This window comes from Hylobates moloch, unplaced genomic scaffold, assembly GCF_009828535.3.
Source record: "Hylobates moloch isolate HMO894 unplaced genomic scaffold, HMol_V3 SCAFFOLD_45, whole genome shotgun sequence".
Classification (NCBI taxonomy): Eukaryota; Metazoa; Chordata; class Mammalia; order Primates; family Hylobatidae; genus Hylobates; species Hylobates moloch.
The window spans coordinates 16,549-41,537 of NW_026652320.1; the positions used below are offsets into that span (position 1 = coordinate 16,549).

Sequence of the window (24,989 nt, forward strand, 5' to 3'; positions counted from 1 at the left end):
AGTTCAACCTAAAAAAACTACAAAACCCAACACTGAGCGAGCGCCCATCATGTGTTGATACTATGCTAAGCACTGTAGGGGCTCTGAAAGTGGTGACAGTACAAAGCTTACTTGATCACTCCCCCTGTGTTTTCCCTTCCATCCATTGTGTGGTGCATGGAACACAGGAGGCACTGAAAAATGACCAGTTGGATTATTGAAATGTACTCAGATTTGAATGTTAGTCTCTTCCTCCAAAGATTTGAATGGCTCCTCATTGTCTTCTGACTAGAGCCAGTGCTTCTCTATCATGCATTCGTAGATTGATAGTTCAGCCCCTATCTGGTTGTCCGTTTGCCATTCCTACCCAGGCTTAGGCTGCAGGTTCTTATTCTTGGAACTTTCCAACATCTGTGCGTTTGGCACAGACTGGAACGCCTTGCCTGATAGCTGTCTGTTGTTGTTATGATGGTGGGTTCTCCAAACCTCACTGACCTGTAAAGTCCTTTCTGTCCTTCTATACCCAGCTCAGATGGTATCCTGAGGGTCCTTCCTGAGGGACTTTCCCATATACTCCCACCTCCCATTAAGATTAGTGTTCTTCTTCCTATATTCCCATGATAATAAAGAATGCTTACAGAGTGCTTAATGCATGCCAGAAATTGTCCTAAGCTCTTTACACACATTAGCTAATTTAATCCTCACAACATTCCTAAGTGGGTACAGTATTGTTAGCTCTGTTTTACAACTAGGGTAATGGAAGCACTGAAGACTAAGTGGCTTTCCAAAGATCTCAAAGCTAGTAGGTGTCAGAACCAATATTGGAAGCCAGGAAGTACATTTCCACTATGATTTAACCACAAAGTATCCTGTCTCTCTACACCTTGTATTGGTTATTCCAAGTGTTCTTGATTGCCTTGTTTGGGTATATTCCTAGATGATGTACTCCTTGGAGGCACAGCTATTTTTTTTTTTTTTTTTTTTTTTTTTTTTTTGCCATTGTGGTACCCTCATAGTCCCTAAAATATTTCGCAAGTAGTGGGTGCTCAGTAACTGAGTAATAAAGTATGCTGAGTCCAGCTTCCTGCTTTGATCTCCTGGAAGGGACCCTTGCCCCCAGGGACAGCTGGTTCGCTAGCAGTGGTGTTCAGGGTAGGATGCAGTTCTTCGCATTGTTCATAACACAAGCCCTGAACCAGCTGCTTTGGGAACCCCTGGGAATAAAGTGCCCTACCTGCCTTTCAGGCACTGCCAAGCCTGGGGCAGCTCTGGAGATTGTGTATCTGAGTTTCAGGAGACCATGGAGATCAGCCTCATCAAATGCTCGGAGGTAAGGAGTGCTGCTTTGATGTTACTCAGGGGGAGATTTTCCCATGGAGAGATTGCGGAAGGTGAATGAATGGAGGGAGGTAGACCGTACTCGGACTACTTTATGGGTGGTTCAGGGGTTACTGTCCTTAGTGCTTCTGTTAGGGATTCGGAGTACCTTTTAGACCTTTAGAATGTACCCCTTGCCGCTCCTGAAGCAGTCCTGTGGAAGGATTAGTCTCTTTCTGGATCTGTCTCTTTCCGACATATTTTCTCCCAGTCTTTGTTATTACTATTACTACTATTATTATTTTAATCAAAAACTTACATATACTTAACATCATTGCCACCAACACAGAAATCTGTTTCCTTAAGAATGTTTTCCCCCTACATCTACACAAGTTATCAGGGTATATTTAAAAAATAAAAATGGGATTATTCTTAATGTTTTGTTCTGCAACTTTCTTTTTTCCCCGTGACCATAGATTTGGCTATCTTGTAAGGAAGATGTGTGATTCTGTTCTAAGCTGGGTTTAAATTGCTCCTGAACAGCCAGTCCGTCAGTGGGTCAGTATTTATTAAAGAAAAACTAGCTGTGCTCCTTAATGTTTTGATCAAAGCACCTCTGTTGACAAGAGTAAACTTTAGACAGGGTGCTGCAGTAGCCTCAAGCACCTGCTGCAACTGCCAAATGTCTTTGAAGTTGCATGTTTTATTTTACAAGTTACAATGCATTTTATTTTATGCATTCTGTTTACCTTGTGGCTTTGTATACCTCAGGGTATTGCTCAGTATGAGAGCTTCATATAAGGGTTGCCCAGCTCATCATAGGAAGTGTGTTGAGGAATGTAGATGGGCAGATGAAGAATGGGCTCAAGCCAGGGGAGGGACCATCTCACTTTTGAGTGATTGGACCCATGGGACCCCCTTTCTGAAAATTATGACCATTAAGGATTACCCCTCTAAAATAATCAACCAACTGAAAGTCATCACTTACAGTGTTAATGTCTCTGATTCATTGACCAAATTGTTATTTTCATGGAAACAGGGCTGTGAGGCTAAGCAGGTCTGTTTCATTTTGAAGCATATAGAATGATGATAATATCTAGATAATAGTAAAAATATCTGGCTGGATGCGGTGGCTCATGCCTGTAATCCCAACACATTTGGAGGCCGAGACAGGAGTATTGCTTGAGCCCAGGTGTCTGAGACCCACGTGGGCAACATGGTAAGACTCTGTGTCTACAAAAAATAAAAAATAAGCCAGGCATGGTGACGCATGCCTGTGGTCCCAGCTATTTGGGGGTCTGAGGTTGGAGAATCACTGGAGCCCAGGAGATTGAGGCTGCAGTGCTATGATTGCACCACTGCACTCCAGCCTGGGCGACAGAGCAAGACCCCGTCTCAAAATAAATAAATAATCAAATAAAAATAAAAATATCTAATATTCATAGAGGCTTACTATGTGACACTCTCCTTTTATCCCATTTTACCCTTGAGATTCAGAGAGATTAAGTAACTTTCCCATAGACACACAGCTAGTAGATGTTGGAGCCTGTGTATGTGTGTGTGTGTGCATAGGCATATATGTACGTGTGTGCACACTCGTGTGTGTCTGTGTGTGTGTGTGGGGGGCGTGGTGCAGGAGAAAAGGACTTCCTTTTCCTTGCAGAATTATGCATGGACTAGACCCAGCATAATAGGAGACTGATAAGCACCACAGGTTTGGATTGTCTATGTGGTCTGAGTTACACTTTGATGCTTGTGCAAATGTCAGACTGGTTTCAACCAGTCTGACGGGCCTGGAGCCAGAGAGCTGCCTTTCTCTGGAGGGACTCAAGATTCCCATCAGTGTTGTTGCCCACCAGGAAAGAGAGATACCTGGTAGTATGGCTTGGTTTCTTTTTGGCCAACATGACTGACAGTGAGCTTTGAAGGTTGCTTGCAAAATTGGCCACACAAGAGGCAATGATAGCCCTGGGGGTCAGGCCACATCTGATTCTGGGGTCCCTGGGGGATGATGCTTGCCAAGAGGAGGATGAGGATGGAGAGGGATCTTGAAACCAAGTCATGTGATTTAAAGAACTGGGGTTGTTTCGTCCAGAAGAAAGGAGGTTCAAGGGACAGGAGGACTGTCTAGAGAAAGACGAATTATTTTGCAGTCCGAGGACAACCCTGGGTCCATTAGGTAGAAATTCTGGTGTAAGCTCAGATCAGGAAGTTAGAGGTGCCTGGTAGCAAAATGCAATACCTTGGAGGGCAGCAACGGTATATGTGGAAGTGCTAACATGGGTCCCAAACCTGGGCTCCCTAACCTGTTCATGGAAAATGAACAGGCTGGTGCCACCTGTCAGGTACATTTTTGGGTGTTGGGTTTCTTCATAGGTGGGCAGGTTGAACTCAAGAGATTTTTGACATTCCCTCCAGCCCTGGGCTTCTAGGCTGCAGGGTGGTTTTGCTCAGAGGCCACCCTGTGGACCAGTACAGATCTGTGAACCTGCCAACCAGACTGGGGTTGGGGTGGAGAAGATTTGTTTGCTAGGGGTGCCATGAAAAGTACCACAACACCAGTGGGTTAAACAACAGAAATTTCTTGTCTCACAGTTCTGGAGGTTAGTGGCCCAAAATTAAGGTGTTGGCAAGGTTAGTTTCTTCTGAGGTCTATGAAGGAACTGTCTGTTCCAGGCCCTTCTCCTTGGCTGTTGATGGGTCGTCTTAATGTTTATATGATGATCACCCTGTATGTGTGTCTGTCCCCAAATTTCCCACTCTTATAAGGACACCAGTCATTTTGATTTAGGGCCACACTTATGATCTCATTTTTACTTGATTACCTCTATAAAGACCCTGTCTTCAAATAAGATCACATTCTGAGATGCCAGGAAAGCAGTCAGGACTTCAGTGGATGAATTTTAGGGGAATGCAATTCAACCCATACTAGGGAGCAAACAGCACTCCCGCGAATCGAGCCCATATGGCATTGCAGACATGTGATGGGGGCCATGAGTATAAGAGCTAAGAATGCAAGCCCAGGAGACTGCCTGGGTTCAAATCTCAGCTCTGTCATTTCCCAGCCATGTAACCCTTCAGAGGCTTAGCTTCCTCATCTGAAAAACGGGGCAGGTAAGAGAATCTCTTACCGTAGGTTTGTGGTGAGGGTTAAATGAATAAATAACTGTAAAACACTTAGAAGGTGCCTATACATGGTTAGCTATTACTATTATTACTGTTATTGTCCCCTCATACTACGGATTATAGTAGTCCATTTTTCCCTCTGTTGAGTAGGAAAATGACTTTGTTCCTAGTCACCCTTTGTCAACAGAATATGATAAATCACACAAGTTGTAGCTTCTCTCACTGAATGGTATAATGCTTTTTTATTTTTAACAGAAATGGTGCAATTTAGACTTTAAAAAATCATTTAGGAACCTTTATCTAATATTTCAGTGAACTTTTTTGGCAGCCTTTAATAAACTGACATGAGAATCTCAGTGACTAGTGACAAATATTCATGGTGGCATAGCTAATTAAAGAGTCAGATGTCTTACCAAAACTCATAAGCATTATATTTTCTTCTCCTATGCCTTTCCAGCTAACTGTCTTACTTTTAGTCTGTATCCAACAAACAAGGACAGCTTTTTTTTTTAAATTGTGGCAATGTACTTGTGAGATTTACCATTTTGACCCCTTTTAAGTGTATAGTTCAATGGCATTAAGTGCATCCACACTGTTGTGCAACTGGCACCACCATCTATCTTGAGGATTTTTTTCATCTTCCCAAACTGGGATTCCATTCCCATTAAATACTAACTTTCCCTGTATCCTTACCCCCTGTCCACCACAGTTCCACTTTCTGTCTCTATGATTTTGATTACTCCTGGTACCTCATCTAAGTGGAATCATGCAGTATTTGTCTTTTTGCCACTGACTTATTTCACTTAGCATAGTGTCTTCAAGGTTTCTCCATGTTGTAGCATGTGTCAGAATTTCCTTCCTTTTTAATATTGGGTAATATTCCATTGTATGTATAAATCATATTTTGTTTATCCATTCATCTGTCAATGGACATTTGGGTTGCTTCCACCTTTTGGCTATTGTGGATAATGCTGCTATGAACGTGGGTATATGGACTTTTTTGAAAAAGGTTATGATTAAACATGTACATGTATATTGTAGAAAAATTAAATATATAGGCAAGTAGAAAGCACCCTCCCTTCCCAATAGAGATATCCACTGTGTTTATTTTGGCTTCTTTCCTTCTAACTATATTTTTGCCTATACTTATGAAATGAGATCATTCTATATATATTGTTATGGAACCTGAGCCATTGGTAAAGAAATGTTTGAAATAGATCAAGTGATTTCGTAGTTTCCTTCTTTGAGCCCCAGGGTGGTGGGTGCCTGTGCTGTACCAGGCTGGCCTGGTACTGTGAAGATAAGGCTGGCCTTATCTCCTGTATGGCTCTTGTATGATCAGGGCAGTGTTCCCCATTGGAAGTAGGGGAAATGGGCTGTGAGAAGCCCAAGGTCATCTGGTTCTTTCTGCCCCAAATGCCGATTCCTAACTGGCTTCTCCTTTCCCTCTCTTCTAGGCAAATGTTTGCAGACTACGGCTGACCGTACCTCCTGAGAGTCCAGTTCCTGAGCAAAGTGAAAAGAAGATTGAGAGAAAAGAGCAGGTAAGGTATCTCTGAGGCAAAGCCCCAACAAGTTCCAGCCTCTATACCCTTAACCCACTCTCCCATCTCCTAACCAGGCCATTCCCAGAGGCTGAGTGTCTGCACTTCTGTTGAGGAGAAGGCCCTCTCAACCTTCCCACCTCATCTCCCATCTTCCCAGAAGACAGAGAGCTCTCCCTAGCCGGCTCTGCCAGCGACGTGCCCTGCTCTTGTTTCTTGGTGAACACTATGGCTTTGTGTTGCCTTCAAGCTGCAGGGACACTGGCCTTAGTGACAGGTGCTGTGGTGGGGAACGTGGGTTTTCCTGAAACAGCCCAATCCAGTTGCGTCAAAGGGCCTATTGTGAGCAGCTGGCGGGGTTGAAACCTTTCTCAGCAGCTTGGAGCAGCAGCTGGGGGCCCTGCTCCCGCAGAAGAGAGGGAAGGCTGGCAGGCAGCATGGTGTGGGGAAAGGGCACTTTCTTGGCTGGGGGTAGGAGGCATTCGGCAAACATTTTTGTGCCAGCTCCTGTGCTAAGTGCTGAGGCCATGAAGATAAGTATGTCCTTGCCTTGGAGGAATTTGCAGTTTTCTGGGTGAGACAATGATGATGTGATATTTCAGGTGTTAGGATCCAGCCCTGTAAGATGGAATCTGGCAACACAGAGAAGGGAATAACTGACTGCTTGGGAGGTGACAGTGAAGTTGGAGGCCCAAAGGATAAAGAGGAGGTCCTGCTGACCTCTAGGCCTGTGGTCCTGGCCGACCCATTTTACTCATTCATAATTATGGGGCACCTACTGTATTCCAGGCACTGTTGCAGACAGTAGGAGTATAGTAGTGAACAAAGCAGTAAACCAAATCTGTCATCCACGGAACTTATATTCTAGTGGGACAAGAATGGAAGTAAATGAAATAATTAAGTACATTTTATAGAGGTTAGGAGCTGGTAAGTGCTGATGGAGACAAAGTAAAAGAAGGGGTAGGGGTGCCAGGAAGTAGGCAGTACTTTTTCTTGAGCATGTATTTTATATGATTATAAAATAAAACAAAATAAAATGATATAAATTTCATAAGTGGAGTCATGACATAGTGACCTCTTGAAATACAAGCCTTGCTTTGGAGTTAAACACTAATGTGGTCAACTATAAAAAAGCTTCTCATCGACTGCTAAGTGTTTGATAATGTCCCTAAGTTTACCGTAGGTCTCTGTCTCTCCTTGCCCTCTCCTCCCCACTTTCTACCAAGGACAGAGAGCTGCCTGTGCTGATGCAAATGATGAATGCCAGGGAAAGGAAGTAAAGAGAAAGTAAAATGAAGTTCTGACTAGAGAAAGGTGAGAAGAAGTAAAATTGCCGATCTGCCTAAAAAGAGTGGATGAGTTCCACCAAAAAGATCCAGAAAAACAGCTAGTTCTGGGTTGCAGAAGGGAAAAGATGAGGGGGACATGGGACCTCTGGAAAATAAGGTGCCACTCAGAGACGAATGGGGTCCTAGTAAAGGACCTAGCAGCCAGTTTGAATGGGCTTTCACTGGCCAAAATGGGACCAACTGGAGCATCAAAAAGAATAATGACAGTCGTGGGTTATAACACATTGAATATTTTAAAAAATCCATACATTTATAGTAATAATTGGAGAAGAGGAGGAGAGGTGCAAGATGAGAGGATAAAAAAGGGAAGGCTCCTTTTTTTTTTTACAGAACACTAGCTAATAAGTTCAGAAAATCTTTGTTTTGTAACCTCCAGGTATACTCATCAATAGATGCAAAAATAAATTGATGAAAGATTATTGTAGGATATTCTCAAAGTATCACTCCAATGGATTACTGATTCTAAAGGGACAGTACCTTCACAGTGGAGTAGGCAGGCAGCCAGCATTTCAACCAAGTGATCCAACCTAACTTCACCAACAGTGGGACGAGCTGATGTTACATGACTTCTGAGGTGATTCAGCTAAGAGGTGCACAACATCACATATGTAATATTCATGCCAAACTTGTTTAACTGAATCTGATAATAAGGAAACAGAAAACCAAAATGTGAGACATTCTACAAAACAATTGGCCTGAATTTTTCGTAAATTCAATGTTATTTTTAAAAAAGATGAGAATTTGTTGCAGATAAGAGACTAAAGAGACATAACATTAAATGTAATGAGTGAACCTGGATTAGATCTTGGCAAAAAAAATTATATAAAAGATACACTGGGATGACTATACAATTTTGTATATGAACTATATATTACATATTGTTGAATAAATGTTAATTTTCTTGTGATAATGGTGCTATGGTCATGTAGTTGAGTGGCTCTTTCAGCTTCTCTGTAGCTTTGAACATTCTCCAAAGACAAAGTTTGGGAGTAAAAGTCCTAAGCAGAGAGTGGAAGTGGTCAGGCTTCAGCCACTGCACCCCTGCTGATGAGCAGGATTGAGTGGGGCCATCTGTCACTAGGGAGTGTCCCCTTCTGTCCTCACTGCTCCTCTCCCTGCCTGTCCCTTTTAGAGTTGATGGCTTGGTCCAAGACATGGGCCTTGGCTGTGTCCAGGTGCTCAGAGCTGCTTAGAACACTTTTTGAAGAAGTGGCCTAAACTGGAGTGAGGGATAGGACAAGGGCCTGGTGGCTGTGCCTTTTGGTACAGACGGTAGAGGAATTGGGGAATATGGTCTTTTGGAGTTAGACCCAAGCTTCGTGCCTTAGGAGATGTTTGTGAAAGGTTTCTGAGTGCCAAAACTGGGGCGGTAGGGGCTGGAGGACCCTGGAGGGTCCGTAACCACTGAAGAAGAATCAAGTAATCCCAAGGAAGGAGCCTCGTGTGTTTAGCTGTGTCGAGTGGAGTCAACAAATTGTGTGCCAGTTTGCCTATTTGTCCTGAATAGTGCTTTTCAAACTTGTCAATAGGACCCTCTTTTTTAAAAAAAATCAAAATGTTTTACTGAGCCCTCATATGCAAACCAAGCAAAAGTGGTGCTAACGGGGGCCCAAGTCCTCCCAGTCTCCCTTTGCCCCTCAGCCCCCAGACACCCTCCTGTGGTTGCTTGAGAACTCCAAGGCCCTGAGGAGCACAGGACAGGCACTGCTGGGATAGCATATGCACCAGGATACTTCTTACACCAGATGAACTAGGCATGCAGTCTAAGTGCCTCTGTGTGGCACATTGGTGACTCACTGCAGAAGAACTGGAGTAGAGGGGAGGAGGGTGGGGCTGTTGTTTCCCTAGGGATAAAGTCCTTGGGTGGTGGCAGCCCTTGAAGTTTCTAGGGGTAACTGGGAGGCTGCTCTGAGTGATTTCATCACCATGTCCTGACCAGGTTCCTGGCATGAGTCACTGAGGGCCAGGGCCATGCACCGGTGAGGAGACTCTGTAGGGGCCACTTCCTTGGATGTGGTTTCAACATGGCTTCCCCTCCTTGGAACCCATGGAATTGCAAGACGCCAAAACTCTGGATGACCCTCCCTGATCACATGACCTTGGTTCCTTTGAAGGGGCGTCTTCTGTGTGCAAAGGCCAGGGGATTGGAGCTGGCTCAGATATGTGAGTAGAAAGTTGTAAATGGCCCGACTGACTTCTGTTGAAGTGAGACTTCTCAAGGATTTCCAGGGCCCTGTTAGAGCTGCACATGACTGAGGGCAGCCTGGGCCTTCCTTAGTCTTTCACACTGTTGTGGAAGGTGTTTAATATTGCGGGGATGCCATGATGCCATGGGACAGCTGGCCATGCATAGAGGCTGCTGCCAGTTGGGCCATTCTTCCGTCTGCTGTTCTCCAGTCATTGGAGAAAGGAATTACTCCCAATGTGGGTGTGTTGTGGATGGCGTATTTTGCCCATTTCCACAAAGGTGTGTTTGGAGGCTGCTTGATGCAATTACAACAGAGTCAGCACCTTCTTATGGAGTCAAGGGTTTGTGGGGTGTATTTGGAGGTTTCCTAGCCCTAAGGAAGATGTCCTGGCTGCCTGTTCCTTTTAGTCCTTCAGGAGACATCAACTGCCCCGAGACTGCTTTATGCTGACCACAGATGAGCTCCCAAATGCACAGCTTCCTCATCTTTAAAGTAGACATGACGATGCCTGGTTTCAAATTGTAAATGAGCTAATATATGCAAAATGTGCACCACAGTGTCTGGTTTGTAATATGGAATAAAGAGGTAATGACTAAACGCTGAATCTCTTCCCTTTGAATGCCAAACCCAGTGGCCCTGGGTCTTTGTTTTTACCCCCTTAGACCTTCTGGAGTTATTCTCCTGCCTGAAGCTGCCTGTCTTTATTTTCCAAGCACATAGCATCTCTTCCCTCCTCATAACCCTTGCTGAGGCCCTAGCCATGCTTGGAGTCCCTTCCCTGCCATGTCTCAGTTTATCCAAGTCTTCCCTGTCCTTCAAGGCTCAGCTAAAGGCCCACTTCCCTTCTGATAACTTCCCTGACTTCCATGTGCTGTGGTGGTCACTCTTCCCTTAACCTACAGGACACCCAGGCTGCCCCTTTCACTTGGCACCTAGCCATGTGCTGCTAAGAACTCCACATAGGCATAGATATATATTTTTGCAAAATTTGTGTATAACATATATGTAGGCACATACACACACAGAGAAAAATGAGATTGAGTCTTTTTATTCTCTCTTCCCAAAGCCTAGGTCTCCGCCTTGCACATAGTAGGTGCTTAATGAATGCTTGTTGATTACGATGATTGAGTTTTATATTAGCTTCCTAGGGCTGCCACAACAAAGCATGAAAAACGAGATGGCTTCAAGAATGTATTCTGTCACAGTTCTGGAGTTCAGACATCTGGGATCAAGGTGCTGGTGGTGCCCGCTCTGAAGGCTCCAGGGGGAGAATTCTTCTTTGCCTCTTCCAGCTGCTGGTAGCTCTTGGTAATCCTTGCCTTGTGGCAGCATCACTCCAATCTTCACATGGCATTTTCATGTCTCTGTGTCCAGATTTTCCCCTTTTTATAGAGACACCAATAGGGCCCAGTCTAATGGCTTTATCTTAACTTGACCTGCTCTCCATATAAGGTCAAATTCCTGGGTACTGGGGGTTAGGACTCCAGCATATCTTTTTGGGGGACACTATTCAACCCATAACAGGTTCTCTGAGGAAATCACCTTGAATTATTGTAACAACTCAGATGAATTAGCCGTGGGCTTTTATTTGAATATTGAACATTAAAAATCATTAATAATATGGGAGAGAGGATGTTGATTAGTTTGTGGGCACAAATTACGTGTTAAGAAATTGATAAATGTAGAATATAATGTTTATAAACATGCTGAGCATTCAAATTAAAATTGGTAATAGTTTTGAAATTAAGTACCTATTGTTTTCAAAGAACTCTGTGAATTTATGTATCCATATTCTCATCCATAGTCATGTGCAACAGATTCCTATGTGTATATGCAGGGACACACATACACAGAGACAGAACCCACACCAGCTATTGCAGACTTAGCATATTGAATCAGGGCCTCACTGCACACTTGAATTTTAGGGAATCTGATTTGAGTTGATTCTGAGTCTTTATGATGGTAAAGTCCTTTGCAAATAGATAAAATAGCTTGAGGCAGATACTGTTTTAAATAGCTATTAACATCCCAGCTTTGGAGGTGTCCTTCAGTGACCTGTTTTTTTTTTTTTTTTTTTTATTATACTTTAGGTTTTCGGGTACATGTGCACAATGTGCAGGTTTGTTACATATGTATCCATGTGCCATGTTGATTTCCTGCACCCATTAGCTCGTCATTTAGCATTAGGTATATCTCCTAATGCTGTCCCCGCCCCCCCCCCCCCCCACCCCACAACAGTACCTGGAATGTGATGTTCCCCTTCCTGTGACCTGTTGTTTTTAAAGAAGTTGTTTTCTCTCTAGATCTTTGAATGCTGAGTGAGAGAGAGAGCAGATGCGTGGGTATGGATGTAGAGTTGGGAACTTTCATAACCCAATAAAATGTTGAAAAGGAGGAAGTCCTTGCCAGTAGGTTTTATAGTCCTCTTTCCTTTAAAAGCCTTGGATGAATAAGCCTGCTGAGTTCTCGTCCTTGGCGTGACTGTTTATACAACCTCGCGGGCTGTTGCCAAGTGAGCGAGTGTGCTGCCATGATTCAGAGCTTCAGGTGGGGGCCGGGCTGCCCTTTGTGACAGCACACCAGGGACTCCGCGTGCCCCTCAGAGATAACAGCCCCTGGAGGATGGGGAGAGACCTAGGGTTTGAGTCCCGGCTTCCTCATGAACCCCTGTGGTGATTGGGCCAGTCAGGTCATCTCTAGGGGTCTTTGTTGCTTCTTCTAGCAAATAGAAATGTTAGTCTAGAGCCAGCGTTTTTCCAAACATTCCTTTATTCACGTTGGTAAATGTGGAAGTTCTATTGGTAAAGCAGTCAAGGTGCAGTGGGTGGAGGTGAAATAAGATCAGGGCTATGTTGGCTGCCTCCAGCAGGCCCCCAACTCTTCACCCTACAACCTTGTCAGACACGGAGGAGGAACTGGGAATAGTGTCTGAAAACCCACTGGACTATACAACTCTTTTCCATTTTTCTAACCTTCTGAGACTTTGTGATTCACTCCCCATGAAGAGAAACCAAGGCCACTTTGGGGGTGACTATTTCGCTGTCAGAGCCAATTTGACAACTGTAATGAGAACAGCAAAAAGACCAAGAAGAGGGTGGACAGACAGACAGACTCATTCAGGTAGACATGTAGAGTTGAGTAGGAACCCATGTACTCAAAAACGTAAAGAAACTACACCACCAATACTAGAAACTCCCCATATCTACTAGTATGCTATTAGCACACTAGGTGTTTTGTGTATTTTATTCCGTGTGTTCCTTAGACTGCCCACTGAAATTGGTGGTATGATCCCCATTTTACTGTTAAGGACCCTGAAGCTCTTTAAAGTACAGAAAATAACTTTCTTAGGGGCACACAGCTAGTAGATAGTGGATTTGCAATTCCAACTCAGGTCTGTGACGGGCCATGTTGCCATGGGAACATTGACTTGCATGCTTTCTCCTATCAGAGAAACTCTGTTTAGGATATTTACATTTTATCAGTCAAGGTTACCTAAGGTGTGTACTATACCCCTGGGTTCCAGAAAAGCAGTTCCTGATTTTTTTTTCTCCCATGTATTCTTCCCTTTTCCGCGGGGGTTATTAGGCCTAAGCAACTATTGTCTGCGTTGAAGCTGTACACTAGCTGCACACTAGTCTGCATCGAAGCTGTACACTAGCTGTACACTAGCACTCCTATCAGGCTGCTATCATTACAAATGCCACTGTCTTTGGGACTTCTGCTTGGCTAGAAGCTTTCCTTTTCCTTCTCATCTTAAGCTTTGAAAGTGATCTTTTCTCCTGAGTTTACTTAGGAAGTAGGCACTACTCAGTCTGTGAGACTGTCAGAAACAACTAAATTAGTTTTATTTTTTAGAAACAGGGTCTCACTATGTCATCCAGGCTGGAGCACAGTGGCTATTCCCAGGTGCAATCATAGCACATGATTGCCTTGAACACCTGGGCTCAAGTATTCCTCCTGTCTCAGCCTCTCAAGTAGCTGGGACTACAAGCATACACAACTGTGCCTGGCCAAGTATTTTGATAAGCCAAAGGTTTCAGTTTTTCTGAGAATATTTATTTCCCAGGCTGTGGAAAGGCCCTTCGGGCTCAGAGGTAATGTTCATTTTTGTCCAAGAAAACAAAACAGTGTCAAGTATGAGTAATGACCTGGGCCAAATAATTTGCTGAGATAGACACACAGGTTGGACAAGCCAGAGCACATTCCTGAAGTGCCAGCCTCTGCCTGCAAGATGGGCAGGGAACCCAGTGGCTCTGTGCTCAGCAGTCCTAGGTTAGCTGCTGCCCTCTGGCTGGAGAAAAGAAGTCTGAAGTAAGAAGTTTTGGAAATAACTTGGCTTCCAGTCTGGGAGTCACACGAGTCACATTATGGCCCTTCTCAATCATATTGGCAGCCAGGATGTGTGAGCAGCTGCCCCTCCTGGCCGGTGGGGCAGGGGACTGGCTGTGTTAGTCTGCTATTGTCAATTTGATGTATGTTGAGCTGCGTTTCTGCTCTTGTTTCCCCTAAGAACGCTGATTGACCAAGGGATTTTCTTTTTTTGCACAGATTAATCCTCAATGTCAAGGATGACTGTATACTCCAAATATTCCATCTTTCTTTTTCCCTTCAAAATGTATTTATGGAGCATCTATTTATGCTGGGTACCAGAGATAGAGCAGTGAATAAGGCACAGGTAGTCCCTGGCTTTGTGGAGCTTGTTGCATTGTAGGATCCTATCTTCTCATTTAAGGTTTGGACAATATCATTGGCCTTGTTAACCCAGACTCTTCAATGGCCAGTAAATCCCTTAGGAGAGGAATTTAGGCTGGAGTTAGTTTTCTGTAGCTGCTCTTTCTTTCTAAGACACTGGCTGCCAGATGTATCTTTAGGGAGGTCAGCCATAGTATGGGGCCTGTAGGTAGATTTTAAGCTGTGAGTACTCACAGGGAACAGCTTAATCCAGAGATTCTGCGTATGTGTTGGGAGTATGGAATGCCCTTTCAGTCAATTTTCCTTCTTTGTAATAACTTTCTTTTTATTCTACACATTTATTAAGCCTTTTCTTTTTTCTTTTTTTTTTTTTTTTTGAGACAGAGTCTCGCTCTGTCGCCCAGGCTGGAGTGCAATGGCGTGATCTCAGCTCACTGCAAGCTCCACCTCCTGGGTTCCTGCCATTCTCCTGCCTCAGCCTCCCGAGTAGCTAGGACTGCAGGCGCCCGCCACCACGCCTGGCTAATTTTTTTGTATTTTTAGTAGAGATGGCATTTCACTGTGTTAGCTAGGATGGTCTTGATCTCCTGACCTTGTGATCCACCTGCCTTGGCCTCCCAAAGTACTGGGATTATAGTCGTGAGCCACCACACCTGGCCAGGCCTTTTATTTTCAAGCAGATTTTGTCTAGTATTGTTTCTTGCCCAGGAGGCTTTTAATAGGTCTAGAGTACATTTTTTAAAATTTGTTTTTTTAATACCAAGTAGCATTATAAAGAGGCTTTTGATTTTTTATTTAAATTTAATTTAATTTTCTTGAGATAGGGTCTTGCTCTGTCACCCAGGCTGGAGTGTAGTGGTATGATCATGGCTTACTGTAGCCTCAACCTCCTGGGCTCAAGCGATCTTCCCACCTTAGCCTCCCAAGAAGCTGGGACTACAGGCACACACCACCACACCCAGCTAATTTGCATTTTTTGCAGAGATGGATTTTCACCATGTTGCCCAGGCTGGTCTCAAATGCTTGGGCTCAAGCAATCTGCCTGCCTTGGCCTCCCAAAGTGCTGGGATTGTAAGCATGAGCCACCGTGTCTGGCCATAAGGAGGTTTTAAAAAACTTGATTTTGGAGAGTTTCAAACATACAAAATGGGACTGGATCGTGTAATGAGTCATTGATCATTTCTCCAGCACCGGCAACCTCAATACATAGCCAATCCTGCCTCATCTACATCCACGCTGTATAAGGAAATAAATATACATCATTTGTATCTCATCATGTTTCTCTAAAAAGAGACTGTTTCTTAATATCATCATAATGCTCTTCTGCCTAAACATCAATACTCTTCTTATTGGGAGGTATTTTAAAGGATACAAGAGGAGAGAAATTTAGCCACAAACATCTTGCTCAACCTATCAGCTTTTTTCTTTTTTCCCTGTGTTCAGTTTTTGACCAAAAGCATACTGACATTTTATAAAAATGACAGCCATCTCTGCTCCTAGCAGCTTTTCTGGGTATACATGCTGTGACTGGGGTAAACATTAACTGTCTGTTCCTCCATCTAAGAAGAATAACAGGTAATTGCTTCATTTGGACCATATTTATGTACCCTGAGTAATTCCCAGACCTCTCCCAACTTCTAAAGTTCCCTATTCATTCAGCAAATATTTATTGAGAGACTCATTGCACGTCAGTCACTGTTAGATCTGGGAATTACGGTGGAAAAGAAGACAAAGTAGGCCCTGGACTTGCTGGAATTTACAGTTGATAGGGAAGCAGGCCTTCCCTACACAAGGATACTGACATACAACGACAGTCGCTGGGCTGCAGCTGTGGTGAGTGTCGTGGGGAAGTGCTGTGAGAGTGGACCGAGAAGGCCTCAGGGGTCTGAAGGGTCAGGGAAGGCGTTCTTGATTCTTGAGGAAGCGACATTTCAGCCCAGCAGTGCAGATCGAGGGAATAGCACGTGTGACTACCTTGAAACAAGAAGGAGACTGGCTCTTAAAGGAACAGAAGGGAGGCAGTGAGGCAGGTGTGGGGTTGGGGATGGGCGGGGGAAGTGGAAAGAGCCCCCCATCCTGGGCCTGCCTCTTCCAAATGGCCCTGGGACCTGAAGGCAGGCTCTTGGCTTCCTACGGCTGGAGACCCTGGGATGCTACATGGAGACGTGAGTTCCAGTTCCTCTCCTGACTGTAGCATTGTAGTGAAAAAAGAACTCCATTTTGGAAAGACATAGGCAGGCACTTGCAGGCTGTTACCCTGGAATAAGAGAAGTCATACTATTTACACAGTAGGGTCATTGTGAGGATTAAAGAAAACATATCTTTTACTATATATTATATATAATAAAATCACCTGACAACAAATTTCTTCCCCCTCCTCTTTCTTCAGTAACTTTCTTCTTCACTTTTCCTGTCAGGGACCATCAGCTCCCTGGGCTGCCTCAGGAGTCCTCTGCCCTGGCGTGGCCAGTGCTGATGGCCCTGCTCCCCAGTGGGTAGAGTCCTGGGGCCATGCCCTTCCTGGGGGCCTTTTATTTAGACCCTGACATGTACACAAATGATCAATTCAAACATAATGCTTTTTTCTTTTGGCCAAAAAACATTCGAAGTCTACAAAAGAACATAAAGGAAAAAGTGAAATCTCATTTTCCTGAGGAAACTGTCGTTAGGGATCTGGATTCCATCCTTCTAGATGTTTTACATACACAAACACACAGTCTTAAAACAAAAAATGAAAATTTGAAATTTACGATTTTTCACTCAGTGTATCTTGATCTCTTTCTGTGTGTACAACTTTGAGACCTGGGCCACTCGGGAGTGTTCCACAGACCTCATTGTTCCTGGCATTGCTTGTGTTTTCCCCACTCCGTGGCGGCCTCATCTCCCTGCCTGGGCCAGGGGCAGGATCCTCTGTGTCCGGCCACCTGAGTTTTCCTGCAAGCCAGTCCACCTCTGAAAGCCTTTGCTTTGCAGAAATGCATTTCACCAAAGCCTTGTGTTGTCATCGGCTTGTTTTTTAGCAACTGGGTGGAGTCCATGACTGAAAGATCTTGCTTTTGTTTCCTGGTATTTGGGGCGTTTCATTAGAGCTTTTCCTCTTCCTGGTTATATGTCCAGTAAATTGGGGATAACTTAATGCCAGCTTGTGACTCTGCTGCAAACCATTTAACAGCTCAGTTACCCAAACTTAAGCACAAATGTAAGGATTACATCAGTGCCTTTGGGACCCAGCTGTAAGGGACTCAGGGGAAAGCGTTTACCAGAAGCAAGTACAAGGAATCACAGCCCCTTGCATCCCATCTCTTCCCAAGTGTGGGAAGAAGAACAAGAAGCCATGGTTGTAGTATTTTCTTACTTTTTAAAAAGCTTACATTGAAACAAAGCAAAACAAAACAAAAAACAAGCAATACAGAAAGGTATAAAGAAAAAGGCAAAAGTCATCCTGATCTCTGGCTCCCCTACCCCACCCACGGTTCCTTCCTTAGAGACCTGTAAGGTTAATCATCATCACATAGCTTTGTAGACCTTTCTTTGATTTTGCAAACTTTGAATGAATGGGATCATAAAGTACTTACTGTTTTGCCACAATGAATGATTTTCAAATGCAAATTAAAGTTTTGCGTGTTAAAAAATATTTTGTGGGCCAGGCAAGGTGGCTCATGCTTGTAATCCCACCACTTGGGGAGGCCAAAGCAGGCAGATCACTTGAGGTCAGGAATTTGAGACCAATCTGGCCAAGATGGTGAAACCTTGTCTGTACTAAAAATACAAAAATTGGCTGGGCACAGTGGCTCACGCCTGTGATCCCAGCACTTTGGGGGGCCGAGGTGGGCGGATCACAAGGTCAAGAGATCGAGACCATCCTGGCCAACATGGTGAAACCCCGTCTCTACTGAAAATACAAAAATTAGTTGGGCGTGGTGGCGTGCTTCTAGTCCCAGCTACTCAGGAGGCTGAGGTAGGAGAATTGGTTGAATCTGGGAGGTGGAAGTTGCAGTGAGCCGAGATTGCGCCACTGCGCTCCAACCTGGCGACAGAGTGAGACTCTGTCTCAAAAACAAACAAACAAAATACAAAAATTAGCCCATGTGGTGGTATACACTTGTAATTGCAGCTACTTGGAAGACTGAGGCAGGAGAATCACTTGAACCTGGGAGGTGGAGGTTGCAGTGAGCCAAGATCACGCCACTACATTCCAGCCTGGGTGACAGAGTGAAACTCCATCTCAAAAAAAAAAGTGTTTTTTTGTTTTGTTTTGTTTTGTTTTGTGTGTGTGTGTGTGTGTGTGTGTGTGTGAATACATGGCAAGAATCTCTTTGTAAAGGCAGTTGAAAAGTTAGCAGGACAGCAGAATTACCCTTATGGAATTTGGGTTTCTGTGCTGTGGGATTGTCGAGGTACCTGGGTCAGCCCCAGGGAAAACGGGGAGAAGGCCAGTTTGTCTGAAGTCTCAGTCCTTGATCTTGGATTTTTTCTTACTTCTGTCCCTTCCGTGTTGTGGAGGCCCCTACTCTGTCCCCCTGCATCTAAACATAGCCTGCAGTATGGGGAGGTGCCTAATGTCAGACAGAATCACAGAGCCAGGCTTAAATGTAGGTGTGTGTCCATAAGCTAGTTGCCTAACCTCTCTGAACTTCAGTTTTCTCAGCTATGAAGTGGAAAGGACAGAAAGGACAATTGCTGTGTCATAGAGTGGTTGTGAACATTAAATGTGCTTAGGAATATTTCTAGCCTATAGTAGGTGCTCAACAAATCTTAATTTCCCCCTTTCCTGCTTGCTAAGCCTTCATTCTATAAAAGCGTGTTAAGGCTTGGACATGTTACTGTTTCTCAAGGGTATTTGCATTTCAGCAATGACCAAAACTTTAACTGAAAGAATTAAGAACCAGCCAACAGGACTGGGAGGATCCTTTTGGGCTGAAGTCACACCACCTCTTCCTGGCTTTTCAGAAATATTTCATGAATGGTCACAACAAGTTATGTACTAACACTACCCCCTTTTCTCAGAACTTAGCCCCAGGACCAGCCTTACCCTCAGAGGACAGTTTGGCTACTAGTTGACTGCCAGCCTCAACTTTGTGCATTGTATTTAGTGATGAGGTTGAAGTCATATGGAGAAACTGGGATAAGGGGAAAGACAGCATTATTAAGAGCATGAGGTTTCAAATGCTTGCTCTTCTTACTAGGACAACGCAAGTCCATCTGGTATCTTTGTGGGAATTACTCCTAGATGAGTGGGCAGGCCCTTATAGACATTAGCAAAGGGTGCTCTTCCTCTGGGGTAAATGCAGCCCAAGCCTATGCTAAATCACCTTGGCGAACAGAGACCAGGTGGGATTTTTGCTCCCTCCATCTCCACTGCCAGGCAATGAGTGCTGGGCACAATTTGCATAATCATACACAGTGGGCCCATTATTACAACTGTTTGCATGAGGCCTAAAGAGTCATTTTTCTTTTTCTCTTTTCCTACTTTCTTTTAGCATCTTGACCTGAGCAATGGAGAACCTACCAGGAAACTTCCTCAGGGTGTTGTTTATGGTGTGGTGCGAAGATCAGATCAAAATCAGCAGAAAGAAATGGTGGTGTATGGGTGGTCCACCAGTCAGCTGAAAGAAGAGATGAACTACATCAAAGATGTGAGCCATTTAAGAGTTTTTGCCCCCCATCTGTATTCCTTTTGTAGCATGCAAGAGGATGGAGTTGGAAGCATTGAAGTGAATGTAATAAGGCATTTTGAGAGAATTCTTAGTGTTATCATTTTGGCTGGAAATGTTTCTGTGTATCTTCATGGTAATGTTAAAGTACAGATGTAAATCTGCAAGGAAGGAAAGGTTGAGCTTCTGCTGGATGGATGTTACTAGGTAAGTATACTCACGAGAGCAGATGGCTTCCTCCTTCCATGTAGGGTTTGGAGGCTCTTGAGTGGTTTTTCTATATTACACTTAACAGTCCCAAATTCATCCCGGGCAAGAGGAATAGGAAGACTGTGGCTGATTCAGATCAATCACAAATGCTAGGAAGTCAACCACAATAGACTTTGTCCAACCAAGCCAATCAATGCCATTTCCTTGTATTTAATAGTTTATTTCCTGTCTTTTAAATTACATGTTCTTTTGAAAAAATTTGGGAAATACAAACATGTATGAAGAAAATCACTCATAATCTCACCATTCAACTAGAGCAATTGTTAACATTTTGGAGTATTTTCTTCTTCTCTCTCTCTCCATTTCTTTTCATTCCATCCTGTGTTCCACTAGATTGACTGATTCCGCTCTTGACCAAACCACCCAGCTTATATGGAAGAGGAGATGGGCTGCTCTGACACTAATGGGCTCACATTATAGACCCGTGGCTTAGAAAGTGCTTGTAAGAAGCAGTGTGGGGCCAGGGAGTCAACCCAGGCCTGTGAGCTCACAGACCTTGCTTCGAGCTCCAGCTCTGTGTCTGGCCCAGCAAGTCAGTTTTGCTCTGTGCAGGCTTCAGTCCTCATGTTGAGATTGTGGGGGTTGGCTGGGCTTTGATACCTAAGGTTAGAAACATAGCTCTGTGAGCCCCATTTTATTTTGTGGGTTTTCAGATAAGATGCAAATTCACGATGTCTTCGCTTTTGTGTGAGTTTTTAAAAGTAACATTTCTTGTTGAATTTAAAAAATAATAAATGCTTAGCAGAAAATATGAGGAAAAGCCAGAAAAATTAACATGCATATACATAATGTATATGACAGCCACCAACCTCAAACTCCTAGTTATCCCACCTTTCAAACATAATTTTTAAAATTTATTTTATTGTATATTTTTGAGACAGGGTCTCACTCTGTCATCCAGGCTGGAGTGCAGTGGCACAATCACAGCTCACTGCAGCGGCACAATCACAGCTCATTGCAGCCTCTACCTCCCCAGCCTCAAGTGATCCTCCTGCCTCAGCTTCCCAAGCATCTGGGACTGCAGGTGCGTGCCACCCCTCAGATAATTTTTTGTAGAGATGGGATTTTGCCATGATGCCCAGGCTGGTCTGAAACTCCTGGACTCAAGTGAACCTCCCACCTCAGTTTCCCAAAGTCCTGGGATTACAGGTGTAAGCCACTGTGCCTGGCCTCCAGACATAATTTTTAACCATTCAGAATATTCAATTCCTGAATTTCCTGTTAAGAATAGCTCAGACATTTTAACTTTCTTGTATTTTTTTCTCAAGGAAATACATAGACCTTCCTCATTTAAATGCTCCAGAGGCATGGCTCCTCCCTTAGTAACCTTCTAAACAGAGTCCAGAGTTCCAAATTGCTCAATACAAAGACAGGAGGAGATGTTGGCTAATCCTGAGCCGTGGATGACATGTGCCAAAGTCACGTGACCTGGAATTACCACCCTCTACTGTGATCTGCAACTTAAAACTAACTTTCAGGTCCCTCCTGCCATAGGTGGCTTCAGTTCCATCCCTGGCCTGGTCGTTGCAGTATTTGCCTTTGGGAGGGACACGCAGCTCAAGATTCCACCCACTCACCACTGGGAGCAGCACAAGAGCCAGCTCAGGGCCACACATGAAAGCCGTTCTGCCTGCCTAGAATGAAAAGTTGTACTTTTAACCTCATTTTCCCAAAATGTTTGTACTTCATGGCAAGAAAGTAGACTCTATTTTTAGAATTCATATGGGGAAGTCTGGGGGTCTTGACTCTCCCTTCCCTCAAATCTCCACCAATATCTGGTAACCCCTAATAAACATGCTGTCTAATTTAAAACAATGTGCTTCAAAATTAAGCCTTCCAATACTATGTCTTAAACACTTACATTCTAACCAAACTGCTATCTTTAGGCCCTTCCTAAAACAGAAATTCTGGAGTGTGCTGGAGAAAACTCCCTTGAGACTTCCTGCCCTATCTGAGGATTCCTGAGTACTTTCCCCATCCTAGGGACACCAGAAGAAGGGAGGAGACAGGGACTGTTTGTAAGGTCTTTTGTTGTGTTTTTAAAGTTTTTAAGGTCCTGCTAGCCCTCTGAAAGTAGTACTGTAGAGAAACTTGAACAGCGTTTGTGTAAACAAGGGTTTTGGGGATCACTTGAACTTTTGTTATATTTACTGCCTTGCGTGTTATTGGTGATTACTGAGGAGCTGACTTTCAAATTTATGGGCTCCCCAGGGTTCATATTTTACTTGCTTCCATTCCAGATATTTAGTTGCTCTTTGGCAGTCAGAGCAGATAGAGGGAAAGTTAGAGGTTGCTTTTTGGTTTCTTTGGTCCTCTTAGCCATAAGTGTTAAAACACATTCTACTTGTAAAAACACGTGATGGGAAAAGGGCAAAACTGCCCAAATGTCATTTGAGGGTGATAGGTGAATTTCAACAAACCATTTTTTCTTCAGAGTTAATTTGGCTAATTAATATTTATTATGATAGTTATGTGTAATTATACATAATTTTATGTAATTAATATATAATATTAGCATATATTAATATATTCTATATTAATATATGCCTATATATTTTATTATGTATATAAAATATATACATAATAAAATTATATATATATATATAAATTATTTGGATAATTCCTAACTAGTTTCTAACTAGTTGTTGGGGGTGACCTTCTCCCTTAATTTCCTGTCTTGTTCTTAAGATTATTTTTATGTGGGGTCCTTCTTTCTTTTTCTTTTTTTTTTGTTTTTGTTTTTTGAGATGGAGTCTTGCTCTGTCATCCAGGCTGGAGTGCAGTGGCATGATCTCGGCTCACTGCAAGCTCCGCCTCGTGGGTTCACGTAATTCTCCTGCCTCAGCCTCCCAAGTAGCTGGGACTACAGGTGCCCACCACCATGCCTGGCTAATTTTCTGTATTTTTAGTAGAGACGGGGTTTCACCATGTCAGCCAGGGTGGTCTCGATCTCCTGACCTTGTGATCCGCCTGCCCTGGCCTCCCAAAGTGCTGGGATTACAGGCTTGAGCCACCGCGCCCAGCTGGGTTCCTTCTTTCTTTAGAGTTTCTTAAAAGTTTTAGAAATCTTGTATGAAGATGTTGTGGCTTGATCTCTAACTACTATCTTTGTGGGCTACAGGTGAGAGCCACTTTGGAAAAGGTGAGAAAGCGAATGTATGGAGACTATGATGAGATGAGACAGAAGATTCGACAGCTCACCCAGGAGCTATCAGTAAGTCATTATCTCAGTTGCTTGGAGATAGGGAGGCATGGCAGAGCTCAGAGTGGTCCCTCAGCGGCTAGTGCCTAAAGATATTAGAGTATCTCATGTTCTTTATCAATAGAATTGTATTTTAAATAAACTGAGAAAATTTTATCACAGAATGAACTTTATTACCTAAAGGGAAATTTTTATGGTAAGAATAATCTTATTCATATTCAAAGCATTCTCACCAAAGTCAGGAGCAAAACAAGGATGCCAGCTATCACTATTCTTATTTAACATTGTTCTTGACATACTAGCCAAACAAAAGAAATAAACATATAGGTTTAAAATGGCATAGGTAGATGTAAAACTATCACTGTTTACAAACTATATGATTGTATACCTGGAAAGCTCAAGTGAACATGAAATGATGAAAGAAAAACTACTAGAAACAAATAAAGAATTTGTTATTTGTAGCAGGGTGTAAAATGTTATACGCACACACACAGAGGATATAAAATTAATATATAATATACAAAGAGGTTTCAATATACAAAAAATTCCCAAAATATCATCAACAGAAAAATACTACATACCTAGGAGTCAACTATAATAAGCGGAAAGAAACACCGTGTGCTTAGAAAGGAAGATTCAGCATCATAAGATTCACATTACTGTACCAATGTAATATGACACAATAAAAAGACCAACAGATTTTGTTTTTTATAAGTGGAGTAGGTGATTCTAAGGTTTATATAGAAAATAAATAAAAAGATTGGGAAAATAATGGGAAAAAAGAGCAATGAGAGGGAGTAGCCTTATTAAATGTTGAAAGAAAGTGAAAAAGCCTCAGACAATGAAACAGTATCATAGTGGCACATAAATAGACAAACATCAATAAAAAGTACTCCAGAAATGTACCCCTATACATGATAAATGTAGCATCTCAAAAAAGGAAGGAAAATGGACTAGTCAATATGTGCTATTGGGAAAACTTATGTGCTGTTGGAAGTCTTATACCTGGCTAAATTCCAAATGTATCAAAGATTTAAATGTGAAAAATAAAACCCAAAAGTGCCAGAAGAAAAATATGTGTGAATTCATTTATACCCTTGGGGTAAGGGAATGCCTTTTCTTATTATGACATAAAATCCCAAAACCATGAAAAGAAAGACTGGTAACTTTGACAACTTTAAAATGAGAAACTCCTGCTGGTAAAAATGTCAAAGTCAAATGACTAGGAAAAATTATTTGTCCTTCATATCATAGATAATAGGCTCATTTTCTGAATATTGAAAGATCCCCCACGAATCAAGAAGAAAAAGGCTACAACTCATAAAAATAGGCGAAAGATTTGTAACAGGTAATGTATACTAAAGGAAAGATGGAGAGCTCTTTTGTGTATGACAGGATGCTCTGCCTCACCTCATCATAAGAGAAACGCAGGTTAAAACCATCCCATGATATAATTTTTATCTATTAGACCCACCAAAGTGCAAGAGTGGGTCAGGACATTGTTCACAGGCCTGTGGGCAAACAAGGGGGTTGCTGATGAAAATGCAATTTGCTATTACTCTTATAGAGAACAATTCAGCATTATCGATCAAAATTACAGATCTTAGATCCTTTGACCCAGCAATTCTATTCCTAGCATTTATTCTACAGATAGACTCTCACATATG

General features: G+C 43.1%; 1 protein-coding gene across 1 annotated transcript in view; it reads left to right on the forward strand.

Moving 5' to 3' along the window:
- The window catches only part of LOC116463620 (myocardial zonula adherens protein-like), a 94,015-nt gene that overhangs the window by 6,759 nt on the left and 62,267 nt on the right, over positions 1-24,989 (forward strand). Inside the window, exons 2-4 of the mRNA XM_032146798.2 lie at positions 5,880-5,966; positions 19,677-19,832; positions 23,242-23,334. Coding sequence (XP_032002689.1) covers positions 5,880-5,966; positions 19,677-19,832; positions 23,242-23,334 — 336 coding nt within the window. The remainder of the gene's footprint in view (positions 1-5,879; positions 5,967-19,676; positions 19,833-23,241; positions 23,335-24,989) is intronic.